This window comes from Macaca fascicularis, chromosome 3 (genome assembly GCF_037993035.2).
Source record: "Macaca fascicularis isolate 582-1 chromosome 3, T2T-MFA8v1.1".
Classification (NCBI taxonomy): domain Eukaryota; kingdom Metazoa; phylum Chordata; class Mammalia; order Primates; family Cercopithecidae; genus Macaca; species Macaca fascicularis.
In genome coordinates, this window is record NC_088377.1 from 177,232,563 (window position 1) to 177,247,210 (window position 14,648).

The 14,648-nt window shown below is 43.4% G+C and overlaps 1 protein-coding gene across 3 annotated transcripts in view; it reads left to right on the forward strand.

Moving 5' to 3' along the window:
* Positions 1–647: 647 nt before the first annotated feature.
* The window catches only part of NUP205 (nucleoporin 205), a 92,247-nt gene continuing 78,246 nt past the window's right edge, over positions 648–14,648 (forward strand). For all 3 annotated transcript variants that reach the window (XM_005550859.5, XM_065542603.2, XM_005550860.5), the window contains exons 1-2: positions 648–692; positions 12,365–12,507. In XM_005550859.5, the coding sequence (XP_005550916.3) occupies positions 665–692; positions 12,365–12,507 (171 nt within the window). In that variant the 5' untranslated portion in view covers positions 648–664. The remainder of the gene's footprint in view (positions 693–12,364; positions 12,508–14,648) is intronic.

Sequence of the window (14,648 nt, forward strand, 5' to 3'; positions counted from 1 at the left end):
GTGGGTTGGGGCTGCCGTGGTGGGAAATTGGCCACGTTATTGATGCTGCCTGTTCACTATGCTAATTTTGTATCCATTTGAAAATTTTATAGTTAAAAATTATGATTTGTTTCGCTCTACGCAACTATGTTGACACAACATACTTGGTAAATTGAAATGTCACGGAAACTTAGTTTTTAACTGGTCAATGACTTTTTGAGGTGTAGACACTTCACACCTTACTCCACTCCCCACTGTAAGGAAGATTGAACTTGAAACGGAGCTAATGATTTGAATTTACGGCTTTTATAATCTCATAAGTGGGCGTCATTTTAATAACTACTCTCAGAATATCTTTTTCTATTCCACTTTACTTTTTCCTCTCCACTTAACCAATTCATCATTAGAAAGAAACTACAAGTCCCAGGATGCACTACACGATGAACGTCCGATCGAGGACCTCGTGTCTCTGAAGTGGTTGCCCTTGCCTTATTTGAATGGGAATAATCCCAATGAAAATTGATACTTGTGACCCAGAGCAGATTCTGGAGCCTTCTGTACGCCTGGGACGGCCCAGCGTGGAGGGGACAGCCTGGTGCCTTTTTGTTCAGGCTTCACTCAGGGCAGCCTCACCCCTTCCTGGGGCCTCCATGCGGCAGAAGGGCTCTGTTAGTGCGCCTCTAAGATGGCGACGCCTTTGGCGGTAAATTCGGGTAAGTGTGGCCAGACAGAAAGGAGATGATTGAGCTGAGCGATGACCAGGTCTTCAGGGAGAGACGAGACCGTGGGGTTTCTCGGAGTCTAGGACCCAACTTATGTGCGGTGCCTCCTTTTCCCTAATTCTGGGCCTAGAGTCTCACCCCTCCCCAGTTTGAATGGCGCGCGTCGGTGCTGCGGCTCTAGCCCTTGAGTTGGCGTTTGAGAGTCGAGGCAGTGAGGCTTGGGCCGCTGGACCCAGGTGTTTAATCTCTCACAGCCCAGGGCTAAGCCTGGCCCCCTTACCCCCAAGTTCCACTGTGCGTCTGTGGTCCAGATTTCGCCGGAATAGCGTCAGGTCTTCAGCAGTGAAGCCAAAGGACCCGAGATATTTTCCAGCCACGAGCAGAGGCTGAAAGTAGGCGCCGGTGTTCTTAGAGGGTGGGAGATCTTGCAGGCAGCGAATACTCCCGATGATGAAGTCGGCCATCTGAAAGGTGGTCAGGAAGAGGGTGGCGGGGCTTCAGCGGACGTCTCCTAACTCTGCGGGTGTGGTTAGGCCCTGGATATTCTTGTACCTTTGGAGCTGTAGATTTTCGGGGTGGAATTGAATCTAGAAGGTAGTAAAGGAACTCTGGAAGATTTGGGGTGGATCCTCTTTTGGTGATTCTCAATTCGGGCGGTACCGCCCTCCAGTGGTGTCTGAATGAGTGAGTGCATTTTGATTGTCATATTTCCTGGGGTACGCTGCTGTCGCATAGTAGGCGGAGCAAGGATGCAGAAAGTCCTTCATGGGCAGAGCAGTCCGGGGAAAGAATTTGGCGCTTAGAATGTTAATGCCTCGGTTGAGATGCTCAGAACTTCGCGGGCAAGATTAAGAGTACATTTGTGTGATAAATGCTTGTAAGAATCTCACTTAAAAGGACTCTTTCCTGGGTGCATTTTCTGTTTCTTTACAGTCACTTTTTAAAGTATTGGTTCTATTTTCCACAGGACTGATATTCTCGAAAAGTTGTCTAAATCTGCTTTGTAAATCAAATCATTTCAGAAACGCTGTGATAAATTATAATGAAAGCTATGCTTACTGAGCACATACTATATCCCAGCTTTACGCTTATTATTGTGCTTATCTCATTCAGTTGCCCTTTGGAGTAGTTGCTGTTAAATACACCATTTTACAGATTTGGAAATAGAGACTTCAAATAGTTACGTAATGTCCCCAGAGTTAAACATCTAATGATTCTAAGCCAGTCTTAGGTGCTTAAACTACTTAGTGCTACTACTTAAGCACAACCTAATTCATTTTATGATATTAGACATATATTAGAAGGTTAGTAATGAAGTTACATGCTTAATATTGCTGTCCTTCCTTCCCAATTAGATATGCTTAAAAGCAAGGGTTGCGTGTTATACGTGTGGTTATATATAATTTCTCTATTTTATTTTATTTTTTAATTTTTTGTTTTTGAGATGGGGTCTTGCTCTGCCTCCCAGGCTGGAGTGCAGTGATGCGATCCCGGCTCGCTGCAACCTCTGCCTCCCAGGTTCAAGCAATTCTCCTGCCTCAGCCTCCCGAGTAGCTGGAATTACAGGCACGTGCCACCACGCTGGGCTAATTTTTGTATTTTTAGTAGACGCAGGGTTTCTCCATGTTGTCTAGGCTGATCTCGAACTGCTGTCCTCACGCTATCCTTCTGCCTCTGCCTCCCAAAGTGGTAGGTTTACAGGTGTGAGCCAGCGCGCAGGGTATATACATTTATTTTCCTTTCTTTTTTTTCTCTTTTTGAGATGGAGTCTCACCCTGTCACCCAGGCTGGAGTGCAGTAGCATGATCTCGGCTCACTGCAGCCTCAGCCTCCCGGGTTCGAGCAATTCTCCTGCCTCAGCCTTCGAAGTAACTGGGATTACAGGCGCCTGCCACCATGCTTGGCTAGCCTGGCTTATTATTATTATTATTATTTTGAGACGGAGTCTCGCTCTGTCGCCCAGGCTGGAGTGCAGTGGCGCGATCGCCACTCACTGCAAGCTCCGCCTCCCGGGTTCAAGGAATGTCCGGCCTCAGCCTCCGGAGTGGTTGGGACTACAGGCGCCCACCACCGCGCCGGGCTAATTTTTTTTGGTATTTTTAGTAGAGACGGGGTTTTACCGTGTTAGCGGTAAAACCAAGAGTTTTAAAAGCCAAGAGTCAGGAGGTGGTTTTTTTAAAAAACTAAACGTGGTAGGGAAGGAACTCTTTTTCCATCAAGTAATGAATGTCGGGTTGAGTGGGTAAAGGAAATGTGTCATATACATGCAGTATACATAATGTATATGCATATACATAACGTATACATGCATATACATAATATCTTTATGCAGCCTTAAAAAGGAAGGAAATCCTGTCACATAAAACAATGTGGATGAATCTTGAGGACATACTAAGTGAAATAAGCCAGTCACAAGACACAAATACTGCATGATTCCACTTATATGAGGTATCTGAAGTAGTCAAACTCATAGAAACAGAAAGTAGAATGGTGGTTGCCAGGAGCTGGGAAAGGGGAAAATGGGGAGTTGTTTAGGGGGCATAGAGTTTCTATTTTGCAAGATGAAAAAAGCTTTGAAGATCTGTTGCACAATGTGAATATGCTTAACACTGCTGAACTGTACACTTAAAATATGTGGAGATTGCATTCTGTGTTATGTGCTTCCTTTAAATTAGTTTTAAAAAATCAAACATCTTAGAGTTGTAAGGAAAAAATATAGAGATTGTAGAGTTCTAAGACCTATGGTTGGTCGGGTGTGGTGGCTCATGCCTGTAATCCCAGCACTTTGGGAGGCTGAAGTAGGCAGATCACTGAGGTCAGGAGTTCGAGACCAGCCTGGCCAACATGGTGAAACCCTGTCTCTACAAAAATACAAAAATTAGCCTGGCATGATGGCAGGTGTCTGTAATCCTAGCTACTTGGGAGACTGAGGCAGGAGAATCGCTTGAACCTGGGAGGCAGAGGTTGCAGTGAGCCAAGATCATGCCATTGTGCTCCAGCCTGGGCGACAGAGCGAGACTCTGTCTAAAAAAAAAAAAAAGACCTATGCTTGTATTTCAGCTGTATAACAACTGGTCTTGTGACCTGTATCAACCTGGCTGAGTACACTCACATACTTGTGAATAAGCAACTATTAACATTGCTTGGCAGTCCTTCTGTGATAGTCTGGTCACCTCGTCCATTCACAGCAGTGACTACTTCAGACCTTTCCACACTCTTCAAATCTTCAACCTGCGACTAACTAAACCCTCAGACTTCTAGTCACAGAAAAAATAGGAACCAACCTGCATAAACTCCCTTTATTCACTCTCAAACCTATAAACCTAGGTGTGTCTGCATCCTTTTGAATCAGTTTTCCTCTATCTTCCTATCTAATGTAAATCCCACCCATCGTGTTCTTCTTCTGTTACCCTTTTTTGTCTTATATATTCACTTCTCTGTCTTGCTCTTTCCTTTCTCTCCACTAATAATCTCATGCCTCACTCCACTTACTGTCCTCTTCCTAGTAAAACCTGTCAAAAGATTTGTTAGTATTCACTGACTCCATCTCCTTCCTTCCTCCCTCCCTTCCTCCCTGCCTCCCTCTCTCTGCCTAGGCTGGAGTTCAGTGGTGCAGTCTCAGCTCACTGCAGCCTCCACCTCCCAAGTTTAAACCATTCTCCTGCCTCAGCCTCCCTAGTAGCTGGATTATAGGCCTGAGCTGCTGTGCCCAGCCCACTGACTCCCTCTTCATACCTACTATTCCTTCACCCATTCTGGTCTCTTCCATCCTTGTAAACAGCTCTCAATAGGGTTAACTTCTGTTTCTTGTAGTTCAGAAAGTCCGTTTTTAAAAAATTATTTATTTATTTATTTTTTATTTTGAGATGGGCTCATTCTGTTGCCCAGACTGTAGTGCAGTGGCATGATCTCAGCTCACTGCAACCTCTGCCTCCCAGATTCAAGAGATTCTCCTGCCTCAGCCTCCCTAAGCAGCTAGGATTACAGGCGCCCGCCACCACACCTGGCTAATTTTTGTATTTTTAGTAGAGATGGGGTTTCACTATGTTGGCCAGGCTGGCCTCGAACTCCTGACCTCCAATGATTCACCCACCTCGGCCTCCCAAAGTGCTGGAATTATAGGCATGAGCAAAAAGTCCTCATATTTTAAATCTTCATTTGACTTGATCTTTTAGAGTAAAAACCAAAATCTTTTGAGACGGAGTCTGGCTCTATCACCAGGCTGGAGTGCAGTGGCGTGATCTTGGCTCACTGAAACCTCTGCCTCCTGGGTTCAAGCGATTCTCTTGCCTTAGCCTCCTGAGTAGCTGGGACTACAGGCGTTCGCCACGACGCCCAGCTAATTTTTGTATTTTTAGTAGAGATAGGGTTTCACCATGTTGGCCAGGATGGTCTTGATACCCTGACCTCGTGAACTGCCTGCCTCGGTGTCCCAAAGCGCTGGGATTACAGGCCTGAGCCACCACGCCCAGCCATCAAAATTCTTTAACGTGGGCAGGTGAGCCCTATGTGATGATCTTGCCAAACCCGTTTTCTGTACTGCAGCTCTCTTGGCCTTTTGAGTTCTTTGACATGTCGCATTCCCTCTTGCCATAGAAACCCACATGTCCTCTTCCGGGAATGCATGTCTTCACCTCCCACCTGTCAGTTAACTACCACTTTTGTTCTTCAGATTTCAGCCTAGTTATCACTTCCTCATGGATAATTCTCTCCTCCTGCCTCTCTGGCTAAGTCAGATTCCCCTATAATGTGATCTCTTGCCCTGGCTACCTCTCCTTCATATCCTTCATATCCTGACCACAGTCGGATTTTACTTTTTTTTTTTTTTTAAGATGGAGTCTTACTCTGTTGCCCAGGCTGGAGTGCAGTGGTGTGATCTCGGCTCACTGCAACCTCCGCTTCCCGGGTTCAAGCGATTCTCCTGCCTCAGCCTCCCGAGTAGCTGGGACTACAGGCGCATGCCATCACGCCTGGCTAATTTTTTGTATTTTTGGTAGAGATGGGGTTTCACTGTGTTAGCCAGGATGGTCTTGATCTCCTGACCTCGTGATCTGCCTGCCTTGGCCTCTCAAAGTGGTGGGATTACAGGCGTGAGCCACCGCGCCTGACCAGATTTTACATTTATGTATGATTATGATTAATGTTTTTCCTTACTACAGTGTAATCTTACCAGTACTTTACACATGGTGAGTGAGTGAGTAAATGTGATTTGCTGGAGGTATCCCTAAACATTAAGGAAAAGAAATGTATTTCTCAACTGACTAAACTACATGTTAAAAGTACATATTTAGTAATTTTGAAAAATTTATAGTGTCCCTTCATTTGTAATCAGTAAAAAGGTATTTGCTGTAATCCCAGCACTTTAGGAGGCTGAGGAGGGAGGATCACTTGAAGCTAGGACTTCAAGATGAGCCTGGGCAACATAGTAACACCCCAGTTCTACAAAAAATACAAAAATTAGCCAGGTCTAGTGGTGCGCAACTGTAATCCTAGCTACTAGAGAAGCTGAGGCAGGAGGTTGCTTGAGCTCAGGAGTTTGAGGCTGTAGTGAACTGTGATTGCCTCACTGAACACCAGCCTGGGTGACAGCAAGACCCTGTCACAAAAAACAAACAAAAAAAAAGGTATTTACTAAAATTGGTCAAACTCAAGGCAGATTGAAGATAACTCTCTGTTGTAGCTACCTTTGGTGTTTTTTGTTTTTGTTTTTGTTTTTTGTTTTTCTTTTTTGAGACGAAGTTTCACTCTCTTGCCCACACTGGACTGCAGTGGCTCAATCATGGCATACTACAGCCTCTACCTCTGAGACTCAGGTGATCCTCCCATGAGTAGCTGAGACTATAGAACAAGCCACTATGCCCAGCTTTTTTTTTTTTTGAGATGGAGTCTTACCCTGTCACCCAGACTGGAGTGCAATGACACGATCTCAGGTCGCTGTAACCTCTGCCTCCTGGGTTGAAGCGATTCTCCTGCCTCAGCCTCCCAAGTAGCTGGGATTACAGGTGTGCACCACCACGCCCAGCTAATTTTTTTTTGTATCTTTAGTAGAGATGGGGTTTCACCATGTTGGCCGTGCTGGACTTGAACTCCTGAGCTTGTGATCTGCCTGCCTTGGCCTCCCAAAGTGCTGGGATTACAAGCGTGAGCCCCCACGCCCGGCCTGTTTTTTTTTAAGTAGAGACAGGGTTTTGCCATGTGGCCCAGGCTGGTCTTGAACTCCTGCACTTAAGCTCCTTGAACCTTGGGAGGCCTACCTCAGCCTCCCAAAGTGCTAGGATTACAGGTGTGAGCCACCTTGCCTGGCCCTTTGGTGCTATGTTGATATTAATGACGAACTAAGTAGGCCGGTGTACTTGTTTTTTTATTGTTGAGTTTGTTTGTTTGTTTGTTTGTTTTTTGAGATGGAGTCTCACTCTGTCTTCCAGGCTTGAGTGCAGTGGGTGTGCTCTCGGCTCACTGCAACCTCTGCCTCCTGGGTTCAAGCGATTCTCCCACCTTAGCCTCCTGAGTAGCTGGGATTACAGGCGCACGCCACCATGCCTGGCTAATTTTTTTTTTTGTATTTTTTGTAGAGACAGGGCTTCAACATGTTGGCCAGGCTGGACTCGATCTCCTGACCTCAAGTGATCTGCCTCCCTTGGCCTCCCACAGTACTGGGATCACAGGTGTGAGTCACCGTACCTGGCCTATTGTAGAGTTTTGACCTTTAATTGGATGCCTACCATTATTGGGGGAAAAATTGGATTTTTCCCTACCATTCACTGAGCTTACTACACTAAATATGTATAGTACAAGGAAATTTATTAGTTTTTCAGAGGTCCTATTGTGTATTAATTAATATTTAAAATGAAGGAGAGAAAATTAACTTTTGTCAGCACTTCATCAGATTTCTGAAATGTCTTTGGTAAGGTATATTTCAGATTTGCGCAGGAGTCATCATTAATACCTTCCCTTTATACCTTGTGCCATTTGATAACCTATTCTGAGTCCTTTCTGTTACTAACAGACCTTTTCTTCCTCCTGTACTGTCCTCATCCTAGTTTAGGTTCTATTTTCTTTTATATATATATATATATATAATTTTTTTTTTTTTTGAGTTGGAGTTTCACTCCCGTTGCCCAGGCTAGCGTGCAATAGCACGATCTTGGCTCACTGCAACTTCCACTTCCTGGGTTCAAGCGATTCTCCTGCCTCAGCCTCCCGAGTAGCTGGGATTACAGGTGCCTGCCACCACGCCCAGCTTATTTTGCATTTTTAGTAGAGATAGGATTTCTCTATGTTGATCAGGCTGGTCTTGAACTCCCGACCTTAGGTGATCCACCTGCCTTGACCTCCGGGTTCCATTTTCTTATAAGTGGCTTACTTACCTATTATCCTTGTTTCCTGACACTGCCTGTTCTTGTCTATCAGCCACACTAGAACACCATTGTCCTACGATGCCAGTTTCATTTTGTCATCTACTACTGGAAACTGCCATTTACTAATAGGAAAAATTCCATCATGGGCCTGGAATCCAAGGCTGAAACCTACTCTATCCTTTGCAGTTAGAGAGAGGGCCAAGAAAATCATCCTGAGGAAAGTCAGCTAGTCACCAGGATCTAGGTCCTCATTTTGGCAGGCACAGAAATCTGATTTTTTTCAGAGTATTTAGAGTTGATTAGGTCCCATTCATTGATTATTCGCTAATCAAATTCAGAAAAGACAGATACGTAAGCCAGTGTGCCAGTTATTGCTCTTATTATTTTATTATTTATTTATTTATTTGTTTGTTTGTTTTTTGAGAAAGAGTCTTGCTGTGTTGCCAAGGCTGGATTGCAGTGGTGTAATCTCAGCTCACTGCAACTTCTGCCTCCCAGATTCAAGCGATTCTTGTGCCTCAAACTTCCTTGTAGCTGGATTATACAGGTGTGCACCATTGCGCCTGGCTAATTTTTGTATTTCTCTAGAGACAGAGTTTCACCATTTTGGCCAGACTGGTCTCGAACTCCTAGCCTTGGTCTCCTGAAGTGCTGGGGTTACAGGGATGAGCCACCACCCCTGTCCGCCAGTTATTGCTCTTTAATGGGAAGTATGTCTGCATAGGTATTCACGTTGCTTTGTCAACACCTTCTTCATACTAGAAATTTGTATGTCGAGCTATATTTTTAATCAGAAGATTGGCAAGTGTGGGACCAAAGCAGGAGAAGCAAAGCGGGGAATTGGATGATCTCTCTATGTAAGGAAGATCTAGATATGCAGATTCCCATTCTTCCACATCCCCACATCAAAGACCTGACGCTTCACTTCCTGCCCTAATCTTCGGAATAGGTTCTCTCTTTCATATACTCTCATAGCACTCTGTACTTCATCATATCTTTTATTATACTGATATCTTTGGAGTTCTTTGTTTTTTTGTTTTGTTTTGTTTCTTGAGACAGAGTCTTGCTGTGTTGCTCAGGCTGGAGTGCAGTGGCACGATCTCAGCTCACTGCAACTTCTGCTTCCCGGGTTCAAGCGATTTCTCTTGCCTCAGCCTCCTGAGTAGCTGGGACTAGAGGTGTGCACCACCACACCCAGCTAATTTTTGTGTTTTTAGTAGAGACGAGGTTTCACCATATTGGCCAAGCTGGTCTCAAACTCCTGACCTCGTGATCTGCACACTTGAGCTTCCCAAAGTGCTGAAATTACAGGTATGAGCCACTGCACCTGGCCTGGAATTCTTTGTTTAATGTCTGTCAGTCTTATCAATTTATTAATTCCATGAGGCTTGGGATTCTGTCTGTCTTGCTCAGTCTATATCTATAAGGTCCCTCAGTAAATATTTGATAGTGAATGAAAGTATGAATAGATGATCCAGCTCCACTGGTTTAGTCCATCCTCTCCCTGTATATCTCCCCTTTACAATTTTTTTTTTCAGCCTGGGTGTGGTGGCTCATGCCTTTCATCCCAGCACTTGGGAGGGCCAAGGTGGGCAGATTGCTTGAGTCCAGGAGTGTGAGATGAGCCTGGACAACATGGTGAAACCGCGTCTCTACCCAAAAAAAGGAGAAAAAAAAAAAACAAAAATTAGGCGGTTGTGGTTGCACACCTGTAGTCCCAGCTATTCAGGAGGCTGAAGTGGGAGGAGCCCAGGAGGTCGAGGCTACAGTGAGCTGAGATGGCGCCACTGTACTCTAGCCTGGGCGACAAAGTGAGACCGTGTCTCAAAAAAAATTTTTTTTTTCATTACATTGCATCATCTGACATCATTGTTCATTGGTTTATGATGTATTTAATTACATTACAGTTATCTTTCATGTTATTCTTATATCCTGGTAACTTTATTTGGATTTGGGTTTTCTCAGCAGTTTAACCTGTTTACAATCTTTAATGTTTAGGCTATAGTTAGTTTTAAGTTTCATCTGTTGAGTAATTGATTGGTTTTGACCAGTTTTTCCTTCAGAGTCTAAACACAGGGTTACCTTATCTGCTTATTTCCAAACAGGAAACTTTAGCTTTAGGGTCATATTTTTTAAATGGTGAGTCTAAAATCAGTTTACTAGAGGCTGGGCGCCATGGCTCACGCCTGTAATCCCAGCACTTTGGGAGGCCGAGGCGGGCAGATTACTTGATGTCAGGAGTTCAAGACCAACCTGGCCAAATGGTGAAGCTTCATCTCTAACAAAAATACAAAAATTAGATGGGCGTGGTGGCGCGCCTGTAACCCCAGCTACTCAGGAAGCTGAGGCAGGAGGATCACTTGAACCCAGGGGGTGAAAGTTGTAGTCAGCGGAGATTGTGCCAGTGCACTCCAGCCTGGGTGACAGAGTGAGTGAGACTGTATCTTAAAAACAATAAAGATAAAATCAATTTAGTGGACCCCTCACCAAAAATTGGATAGAACACAAAATATCAGAACACAATATACATACATTAAATGTAATAAATGAATTTACTTTAGTTTTTTATTGTTGTTATTGAGACAGAATCTTGCTCTGTTGCCCAGGATGGAGTGCAGTGGCACCATCTAGGCTCACTGCAACCTCTGTCTCCTAGGTTCAAGCAATTCTGGTGCTTAGCCTCATGAGTACCTGAGATTACAGGTGTGTGCCACCACTCCTAGCTAATATTTTTGTATTTTTGGTAGAGACCGGTTTTTACCATGTTGGCCAGATTGGTCTCGAACCCCTAGCCTCAAGTGATCTCCCCGCCTCGGCCTTCTAAAGTGCTGGGATTATAGGTGAGAGCCAGCCTGAGTTTTAGTATTTTATATAATACTTTTGTTTCAGTTTTGTATATACATGTGTACTGGGTTGAAACGTGAAATATTTCTTACTATGGATTATAGTCAGAGTTTGAAAGCACTACTTCTGCCTCTTTAATCTTGCTACTGCTCTGTGAATTCTCTTTCACACCCTCACACCTGTCTCTGATCCTTTGCTCACACTTATTCTTAGCTGTTGTTTGTTGCCCAGATTTTCCTCATCCTTCAAACGCTGCACGAGTGCAGCCATTCCTTAGCCAACTCTGACCATCAGTTTGATCTTTTGAAATTATTTTATTGTTTGTGCCAACAATCATATTCCTTTACTGGAATATTTCACTTATGTGCATTGTATCTCCCCAACTTGTGAGCTTTAAGACAAGGATTGTTTGTCTTATCTTCTTCGATACTTTACTGTTAATTTATGGAGCTTAAATTTTTTTGTTTTTTGTTTTTTGAGATGGAGTCTCACTCTGTCACGCAGGCTGGAGTGCAGTGGCACGATCTCGGCTTACTGCAACCTCCACCTCCCAGGCTCAAGCAAATCTCCTGCCTCAGCCTCCTGAGTAGCTGGGATTACAGGTGTGCGCCACCATGCCTAGCTAGTTTTTTGTATATTTTAGTAGAGACAGAATTTTGCCATGTAGGCCAGGCTGGTCAGAACTCCTTACCTCAGGTGATCCACTGGCCTCAGCTTACGAAAGTGCTGGTATTACAGGTGTGAGCCACCTCGCCTGGCCAGAGATCCACTTATTTATTTATTTATTTATTTATTTTGAGATGCTGTCACACTCTGTTGCCCAGGCTGGAATGCAGTGGTGCGATCTTGGCTCACTGCAACCTCCGCCTCCTGGATACAAGTGATTCTCCTGCCTCAATCTCCTGAGTAGCTGGGATTACAGGCACCCATCACCACGCCCAGCTAATTACTGTCTTTTTAGTAGAGACGGGGTTTCACCATATTGGCCAGGCTGGTCTCGAACTCCTGACCTCAGGTGATCTGCCCGCCTCGGCCTCCCGAAGTGCCAGGATTACAGGCTTGAGCCACTGTGCCTGACCTGAAGTCAGGATTTATTTTATGAGTCAGATAAAGTGATGTCTTTATATCAATGCTTGAGAATTTTAATAAACTATGCTTTTATATTAGTGTCTCTTAATCAGCACATTGATATATAATTATCATTTATATCAATCATCATTATCAATATAATATATCAATCAATATATCAATCATTTATTATATTAAATGATTTTTAATATAGTTAATGTAATGTACTAATTATAGTTATTTATAATATAATTGATAATTATATTAATTAAGATACCTTCCTAGATGAAAAAGTAGCTGTGAGTGTAACTAAAATGTGTAGATGGTAACCTCATACTATTTTTCAAGTGTATGTTTTCTTTGACGGTGGTTTCATTTATTTTTTTTTTTAAGCTGCTAGTCTATGGGGTCCTTACAAAGACATTTGGCATAAAGTGGGAAATGCTCTTTGGAGAAGACAACCTGAAGCTGTTCACCTTCTTGATAAGATATTAAAGAAACACAAACCTGACTTCATCTCATTGTTCAAAAATCCGGTAAGAAATTTTCTTTTTCAGTTTTTTTTTGTTTTTTGTTTTTTGTTTTTTAAAGATTGAGGAAGCAAGTAAACTCTTCTTCTTCTTCTTCTTTTTTTAATTTTTGGATTCTTTTCAGAAATTTATTTACTGTGACATAGTCTCGTGAAGTCCTGATGACATGTGCCCCTAAACACTTAAAAAAAAAAAAGACAGGGTCTAACTTTGTTGCCCAGGCTTGTCTTGGACTCCTGGTTTCAGTGATCCTCCTGCCTCAGCTTCCCAAAGTGCTGGGATTACAGACGTGAGCCACTATGCCAGCTGCAAAAACTATTTTAAAAACATTTTTTTAATTTTTAATTTTTGTGGGTACATAAAGGATGTATATATTTAAGAGGTACACAGGCATACAGTGTGAAATAATCACATCGTGGAGAATGGGGTATCATTCATCCCCTCAAGAATTTTTCCTTTGTTTTCCAAACAATCCATTTATACTCTTAGTTATTTTAAAATGTGCAATTATTATTGGCTATCATCACCCTGTTGTGCTATCAAATAGTAGATCTTTGGAAGTAAACTCTTAATGTATGTAATGAAAATATGTTACCTGTCTCCAGTGATTCGGTGATTTTCTTTTCTAGATATCTTTTAAAGACAGGGTGTTGCTCTGTCCTCCAGGCTGGAGTGCAGTGGCCTGATTATAGCTCACTGTAGCCTCAAACTCCTGGGTTCAAGCGTTCTTCTGGCTCCTCACTCCTGAGTAGCTGGGACTACAGGTGTGTGCCACCATGCCCAGCTAATTTTTTTTAGAGATAGGGTCTAGATATGTTGCCCAGGCTGGTCTTGAACTCCTGCCTTCAAGTGATCTTCCTGCCTTGGTCTCAAAAAGTGTTGGAATTACAGATGTGAGCCACTGTGCCCTGCTGTGATTTTAATGGAATTTTTCTTAGGAGAAATGATTATGTCTTTATTCTCCATAGAAGTTAATATTATGGGGCCGGGCGCGGTGGCTCAAGCCTGTAATCCCAGCACTTTGGGAGGCCGAGACGGGCGGATCACGAGGTCAGGAGATCGAGACCATCCTGGCTAACACAGTGAAACCCCGTCTCTACTAAAAATACAAAAAAAATTAGCCGGGCGTGGTGGCGGCGCCTGTAGTCCCAGCTACGCGGGAGGCTGAGGCAGGAGAATGGCGGGAACCCGGGAGGCGGAGCTTGCAGTGAGCTGAGATCCAGCCACTGCACTCCAGCCTGGGCTACAGAGCGAGACTCCGCCTCAAAAAAAAAAAAAAAAAAAAAAAAAAAAAAGTTAATATTATGTTTAGCTAGGAGGTAAACTTAATAATATTTGAAGACTATTTAAGAAATTTAGTGTATTCCAGAAATACTAACTGCCTTAGAATTTCTGACCTCTAGTTGGTAATACATCTAAGCTTGTTAAGATTGATTATTTTGTTTATTTCCAGATATGCGTTAACATTTTAAGTATTATTTTACAGTGTTTATAGTATTATGTAAGTTGTGTTAGTGGAACGAATTAATTCTTGTGTATCTTTATTTTTTGCATCTTGAAATTCTTTGCAATAGGAATAGAGTACTTTAGTGGAGGGGATTCAAACTTGGAAAATGCTTTTCTTGTTGTTTGACACTTTTCCTTTGTGTGTGTGTGTGTGTGTGTGTGAGTCAGAATCTTACTCTGTCACCCAGTCTGGAGTGCAGTGGCACGATCTCGGCTCACTGCAGCCTCCCTCCCATGTTCAAGCAATCCTCCGGCCTTAGCCTCCCAAGTAGCTGGATTACAGATGCCTGCCACCATGTCCAGCTAATTTTTTTTGTATTAGAGATGGGGTTTCACCATGTTTGCCAGGCTGGTCTCGAACTCCTGGCCTCAAGTGATCTGCCTGCTTTAGCCTCTCAAAGTGCTAGGATTACAGGCGTGACCCACCACACCCAGTCTGGCACTTTTTTTTTGTATACAGCAAGGAAGCCATCTAAGAACTATTTATGGGATTGCATTACAAGAAATGGCTTTTTGCTTTTTAGCTATTTTTTTTTTTTTTTTTTTGCTTTTTTTAGTAGAAAGAGCCCCAGCCTGGGAGCCAGTTGAGGTGATTTCCAGTCTTGGCTCTACCACTAGAGAGTTTTATGACCACAGATAAG